This window comes from Zootoca vivipara, chromosome 16 (assembly GCF_963506605.1).
Source record: "Zootoca vivipara chromosome 16, rZooViv1.1, whole genome shotgun sequence".
Classification (NCBI taxonomy): Eukaryota; Metazoa; Chordata; class Lepidosauria; order Squamata; family Lacertidae; genus Zootoca; species Zootoca vivipara.
Window position 1 is genome coordinate 41,402,059 of NC_083291.1, and position 6,787 is coordinate 41,408,845.

Consider the following 6,787-nt stretch of genomic DNA (forward strand, 5'->3'; position numbering starts at 1 on the left):
GCCCTGCCCTGCGTAATTGATCACATGACACAGAGCAAGCATGCCATTTGAATGGCAATGTCCAACAACTTGGGGGGCGGCCCCCTCAAATATTTTATTGGGGCGGCCCCAGGAGTTGGCTCTTGTGTTAGTGTGGGTCTTCCATATTCCATACCCTTTGTTCAGCATACTCTCTACATCACTCTGATTGGCCTACGGTAACTGCCTTATACGGTAACCATTATAGCCATACTTGGAGATACTTGTGGATGACTGTAAGATGAATAGTGATGATGTTGCTAACTAATATTGTATTCCATGCTGTTCTGGAGGGCCCCCCAAACCTCAGAAACACATTTTCAGGGTGCAAGGGGGCTGAAAACCCTCTTCTCATGTGTTATCAGATACCTCTATTCAGCCAAAAGCCATTTTGCAAGCAGAATGGGAGCACTGGATTTGACTGTTAGTCACATTTAGCATCTTGCGGACTGTAAATAAGAGAATCTGAAGATACTACACTAGAATGGGGCTGGGACAGGGGCTATCCAACAGAGGAGGGATAATAGGGGATTGGGGTGGAGAGGAGAGGTGAAGATTATAAATATAGAATTTAATCATTGGAATGATGAGGGAGTCAGGGAAAGAGGGTGCTGTAAAGGCTAAGGAGGAGGCAGGAAGAAAAAGGAACTGGCACCTGGCTGCAGAGGGTGAGGGCTGCTGCAGGTTGACTGTGGACCAAGCAAGAGGTAGACCTAGTTGATGGCAGTAGCCTGTTTTTTCCTGGCTGGAAGCCATGGCAGAAACTAGATGGCGTGGAATCATAGAAGATGTGAGTTCATCTTACTCAGAGGTTGACTAGCAGCACAATTCAGAACCTAGGGAATCACATGGGATGGGCAGCAGCGAGAAGGGATCCTTGCACCACTGAATGTCCTGGCTAAAACAAACAAGCCAAGGCCCTGCTCTGTGGTCCTGGCCTGTGTCTGCAGAGGGGAATGGGACCTGCTTATGCAGAGCTGCCCCCAGCTAACCTAGCTGAAGCAGTCACCTTGAAATCAGTGCAAGACGTTAGTCATGGCTGACTGAAGTCACATTTATTTCAGTGGGAATTAAGTGTAACTAACCTAACCTGGATCCATCCCAATGTTGTTGTTTTTTCAAGTTCAGAAGAGTACTCTATGCCAACTATATTGACTTGGTTCTGATGTAAAATTTTCATATAATTTTTGTCTGAATGGAATCAATTGAGACATGTTTATAGGATTCATCCAAGTTGTGGGTTTCAGGAAGATTCTCTCTCTCTCTCTTTAAAGGTGTTTGTTAATTTTGAAGATTATCTTGACTTTTGATCAAATGGTCCTCAGGTTTTGGGCCTGCCGCCTTCATCAAACAGCTGACCCAGAATGAGATGTGGTAGTACCACTAACTACCCTATCCAATCAGAACAGCTTGTGGTGAAAATAATAATAAATGTATCCCTGTATTTCAAGGCTTATTGCATTCCCAATAGAGTATGGAAGGCATAGGATGACGGCAGTATTCTTCAAAGGGCTTCCTAAAAGAGAAGAGAAAAAGAAACAACATTTATGAGAGAGAGGTTGGGGCTGTTGGCATTTGCCTTAACCATCTATGCTACCAGCTGGATGACCAGATCCAGAAATGGTCAACCCTACTTTGGACAGAAACACTTTGGACATCACCTGCTGTCACATAATTGTTAGGATTTCACCCCTCCCTACGCTGCAGATATAGGATTATTGTAATGCATTTCAGCTGCTGATTGTTAGAGCTATATAAGCAGAAAGGGAGATACACTGTTTGCTCCTTTCCTCCCACTGCTCTCTCACAATGATGTTTTGTTTCAGTGGTCTCTCTGAGGAAGAGAGAGAAAGAGGAGCCATATTTGATTTCATTGCAATAAATTAGGGTTAGATGTTACACCTCAAGGCTAACGCTTCTGTCCCAGGAGGGTCTGGGTTGCATCAGTGTGATGGGAGACCAGAGTGAATAATGCCCGGTGAAGCTGCATTGGGGGAAGGCACAAGGCCTTGGCATTATCTCCCAACAATTATATCAGGCGATTTAAAATTTCAGCCACAGTTTCAAAAAAAGATTATTCCTTTGCAGATGCATTTTGAATTAAAAAATAATTCCAGCACTGCAAAGTGCTTTGGATTCGGCACCAAGTTCAGCAGAGGCTGAAAAGGAAGAATTGAGAGCACACTTAAAGTGAGCTCCAGGTTCTTCCTTTTAAAAATAAGGCAGTTGCTTTACATGTCCCACACCTGATGTCATATTTCTATTTATGGTATCAAGAGATGAACAGGTGGGCATGACTTGGGCCAAATGCCCTCTTAAGACAAATGGAGAGGCCTGGGGGTCTAATGAGGCCTGTCAACTGGAGGCTCCCATCACTGCCTTAAGAGGCTTTTTTTTAAAGCACCAAAGTGTAGAATGAGCTTCACACTGTTCTCTTTCATTATTACATCCTTTCCTTTATGTTTCTAATTTTATGCTGAATTTGCACCATTGGAATGCACCCGTTATCTTAACTTTTGATCAATAGATACTCTGCTGTTCCCCACAAGGAAAAACAACAGCAGCCGCCTCTAAACTCTTTAAGCAGCATCTCTGCCTGATATGTACTAGCTGAGCAGACCATCCTGGTGATCAACTAGTTCTTCATTTAGTCTTGAGTTAATTCTTCCACCATTTTTCATAATAGACTGTCCTATTGTAAAGGACTCTTGAAATGTACTTAATACACAAAGGGTATGGGGCTGAAAGCAGTTCTCTTTTCTCTGCCTTTCTCTGCCAGAAAAAGTTTGTGCTCAATTTGATTATATGATATTGTCATTTATATTTTCATTCTTAGACATTGCCAAGCTGATGCCACTTACCAAGCTAACATCCCCTTCTTGCTTGCAGAAACTTTCTTTGCACACTCAACATCATCTGCAATATTGTCATCCAGAAACTCTGCCAGGAAAGTTATTGAAGTTGGCATTGAAGTACAAATCAAGATAGAAGAGGGGCCTCTGTTGGTGTATTCTCCACCCTGCTACCTACCATCTGCCTTCCTGAGCTAGCCGTGGTCTCAGCAGCAGTGCTGAAATCCTCCAGGCTCATGGTTCAACATTTGCGTCATCTCTATCTCACTGGAAGCCACAACCACAGCAGCCAGGGGGGTTGCAGGGGCAATGCCCTGTGGCAGCTACTTCAGCCCACCTCATTGTCTCAATCATGAGTCTGAATCAAGTTACTCCTGCTCCATTAATGGGTCCTTCATCCCTGATGGGATTGAGACTTACTTGGCCTCAGAAAAATCTTCAGGAATGAAGGACCCATTAAATTGGTTTGCCCCCCAAAACAGATGGATCCAAATAGTTTCCTAGTGCCTCCCATTCCTGTCTCCTGTCACTGCTACAAGTGAGTCTATCAAAGCTCTGCTTGGTCTTTGAAAAATGCCTCTTTCATTGTGATGAATGAGGCTTTAATGATGTGAACCAGTCTAGGCATGTATATGCAATTATAAGCTCAACAACTTTTGTGTCCGGATTTCACTTTCTGAAATATGGCAACCTTAAAGGTAAAGGTAAAGGGACCCTTGACCATTAGGTCCAGTCGTGACCGACTCTGGGGTTGCACGCTCATCTCGCGTTATTGGCCAAGGGAGCCGGCGTACAGCTTCCAGGTCATGTGGCCAGCATGACAAAGCCGCTTCTGGTGGACCAGAGCAGCACACGGAAACACTGTTTACCTTCCCGCTGTAGCGGTTCCTATTTATCTACTTGCACTTTGATATGCTTTCGAACTGCTAGGTTGGCAGGAGCTGGGACCAAGCAACGGGAGCTCGCCCCATCACGGGGATTTGAACCGCCAACCTTCTGATCGGCAAGCCCTAGGCTCTGTGGTTTTACCCACAGTGCCACCCGTTAGTCATACTGCAAAGAACAAGAAACTGCAGTAATAAAGTTCCCTAAGTCTCCTCCACAAAACCCCTTTTTGAATACTGAAAGATACAAATAACAAAAAAAGGGGTGGCATTGAGCATGCAAAGAATTAAAAAGCAAGATATAAAACTTTTCCAATATGCAGTAACAGCAGCAAGAATATTAATTGCACAAAAATGGAAACAAGAAGAATTACCGACAAAAGAAGAATGGAGAGTGAAATTGATGGAGTATGTGGAATTGGACAAGATGACGGGAAGAATCCGAGAACAGCATGACCAGAAGTTCATCAAAGACTGTACTAAATTTATAGACTATTTGAAAGATAGTTGCATTCAATGTACTACGTTGGTAGGATTGCAAGAAGCTTTGTAAGTTATAGAAGAGAAAAATCATTGTAAAATAGATTTTAGTGATAAGTATTTGTTATAATTTAATTCAATGATTGATAAGTGAAGTATAGATGTTAGAATAAATGTTAGAAAACCATTAGAAAGGGGTGGACGGAAGTCAAGGCTTTAAAAAAGCCAAAAGGATAAAATGTGAAAAATAATGAGTTGAATTTGATTAATTAAAAATCAATAAAATATTATATGGCAAAAAAGAAAAGAAATAAACACACAAACTCATTTTTTCTTCTTTTTTTAAAAAAAGCAAGTGACAGCAGCGTGGGGCTTCTGCAGCCTTGTTTCAGGGGAAGTGGCGTGGCATGCCAAGCTGGCGACCCCCAGGGAGCAGATTCCCTCCCCTGAAATAAATAGTTCTCCTTGAGTTGCAGAAGGCAAAAGCAAAGAGTCGCCACTTACTCTCACAGTCAATACTGCAGAGGTTCTTTGTGGGGTGCTTCCCATTGTCACACCATAACAGACCACTCAAATAAAACATGCCGTAGTATGGATGACCATCTGTGTACTCATAGTGTTGCGTGTCAAACTGACTTGCGAACAGGACCAAACACAACCCTGGGAGGAAAGCACAGATTAGAAAGGTAGAATGCATTTTGTTTCCTACATATCAAGTGCAAAACTTCAAAACAGGAAATTTCATATTATGACTCAACATTTCAGGTAATCTAAATGTTTACAGAATGTTGCCATATTCCAAAGAGCCAAAAACCAGACAACCCACCACCACCACCACCGGGGCCCCTCCTCCTCCCACCATCGCACATCTTCATCAGGCGAGGAGGGAGGGAGGGAGGGAGGAGAGGAGAGAGAGAGAGAGAGAGAGAGAGAGAGAGAGAGAGAGAGAGAGAGAGAGAGAGCGCACCAGGAAGGGAGGCAGCTCAGCCAGCCCCGCGCAGAGAAAGAAATGTTTGTTCCCTGGACATTTGCCAAGTTCTGAAAATTCCCCTGGACACCATTTTCAGGAGTGGAATCCCGGATATCTCTGGGAAATCCAGGATGTATGGCAGCCCTAAACATTAACCATTCTCAAATTTGACATTAACCATTTCAAGATTCAGTGTTTCACCTAGCACAGGACACATAAAGGTTTGTTTTTCATAGCATGAAACACATATACATACAAAATAGATATGCTAATTATGTTATTTGTTTTTTATTTTTATAAATGCTTAGTTTTAACATGAGAACCAGAAAACTTGATTATTTCCACTAACGGAGCTTCCTCACAAATTGATCACAGTTTTAAAGGAATAAATAATCTACTCTTAACACTTCCCAATTCCATTTTTTATGTAACCTGTTACCATACTTGCTTTATGTAATTCCTCATGATAATTTTCTCTATTTTTTTTAGAATAATTGTTAATTTAATCAGGGCAGATTTGACGGAGTAGTACCACCAGCAAATGCCTGAGCAAGGACTTTCTCTAGCACAGCTGGGCTTCCCATGCCCCCCAAGTTTTTCGTGGGGCAAAACAACAACAACAACAACAACAACAACCTGCGGGGAGTGCACATCAGGCAAGTAGAAAGAACTGCTTAGTGCTGCACTGAATTCCTCCCATCAGATTCAACTGTTTCCATGTTGTTCTCAATAGAGACCTTTGCAAAGCTCAATAAATGCACAATCTGAAACCCATATTTGAGGATGTTCACCTTTAATAACATTTAATAGACAAACCACAATGGGACTAGAACCTGAAAACCCTTTTTTATGTTAGCCACATAGTACCAGAACTGTTTTGCTTTGTTACACTCCCACCCCAAAAAGTAAAAATCACAACTTCTGAAAATAACAGGACATTTTTTGAAAATGTTCTCAATGCCCAATTTTGTTTCTATGTGTTACCAGGGCCCATTTTGAAAAGGTGGCACATCTGCAAATATTAAACAATGTCAGAGAAATCATAAACATTTTAAAGGACGCTCTAAACATCAAGAAAATAATGAATTACAACAAACTCAATCCATAAAAGCCTTCAACAAAACCATAGCAAGTGGCAGTTAAATTGGACCTAAATTAATTCAAAGAAGTTAAAGGGAGTCAAGCACCTAAATATCAGAACTCACAGTGTCCTACTCCAATGTTGTGATAACCATCCAGTCCTCGTCGTATTAATTCATCATGCAGCTCACATTTTAGATACTTTTTGGACTCGGGTGCTAAAATGAGTAGGCAGAGGAAGGCAAGGTGCAGGGCCGTCATGACCACAGATCTCTCAAAAGTCCAGAGTCTTGAATTTTTATAGCTGATGGATGTAGATTTGTTGGGGGAGGGGGGTGCTACCCACTCTTTCTACAGGTGGCATCCTTATGTCACCAGTGAGGGCTTAGACCAAAACTTTTTCAGCAGGGGGCCGGTCCACTGTCCCTCAGACCTTGTCGGGGGCCAGACTATATTTTTTTGGGGGGGTGAACAAATTTCTATGCCCCACAAATAACCCAGAG

The 6,787-nt window shown here is 42.4% G+C and overlaps 1 protein-coding gene across 1 annotated transcript; it reads right to left on the minus strand.

Annotated features, from left to right (window-relative positions):
* Positions 1 to 1,436: 1,436 nt before the first annotated feature.
* Positions 1,437 to 6,545, minus strand: LOC118097573 (lysozyme C, milk isozyme-like). Its single transcript, XM_035140545.2, has 4 exons — positions 6,410 to 6,545; positions 4,739 to 4,894; positions 2,880 to 2,958; positions 1,437 to 1,534 (listed from the first exon to the last, which is right to left on the minus strand). The coding sequence occupies exons 1-4, from the start codon at positions 6,543 to 6,545 to the stop codon at positions 1,465 to 1,467; spliced, it is 441 nt and encodes a 146-aa protein (XP_034996436.1). The 3' UTR covers positions 1,437 to 1,464.
* Positions 6,546 to 6,787: the final 242 nt, after the last annotated feature.

Bases quoted from the DNA above. Each gene is read 5' to 3' on its own strand.
- LOC118097573 (XM_035140545.2), bottom strand. From the start codon at position 6,545: ATGACGGCCCTGCACCTTGCCTTCCTCTGCCTACTCATTTTAGCACCC. The intron at 4,895-6,409 runs GTGAGTTCTGAT...CTTTCCTCCCAG, and splicing joins CAACATTGGAGTAGGACACT to GGTTGTGTTTGGTCCTGTTC. The intron at 2,959-4,738 runs GTAAGTGGCGAC...CTTTCCTGGCAG, and splicing joins CTGCAGTATTGACTGTGAGA to AGTTTCTGGATGACAATATT.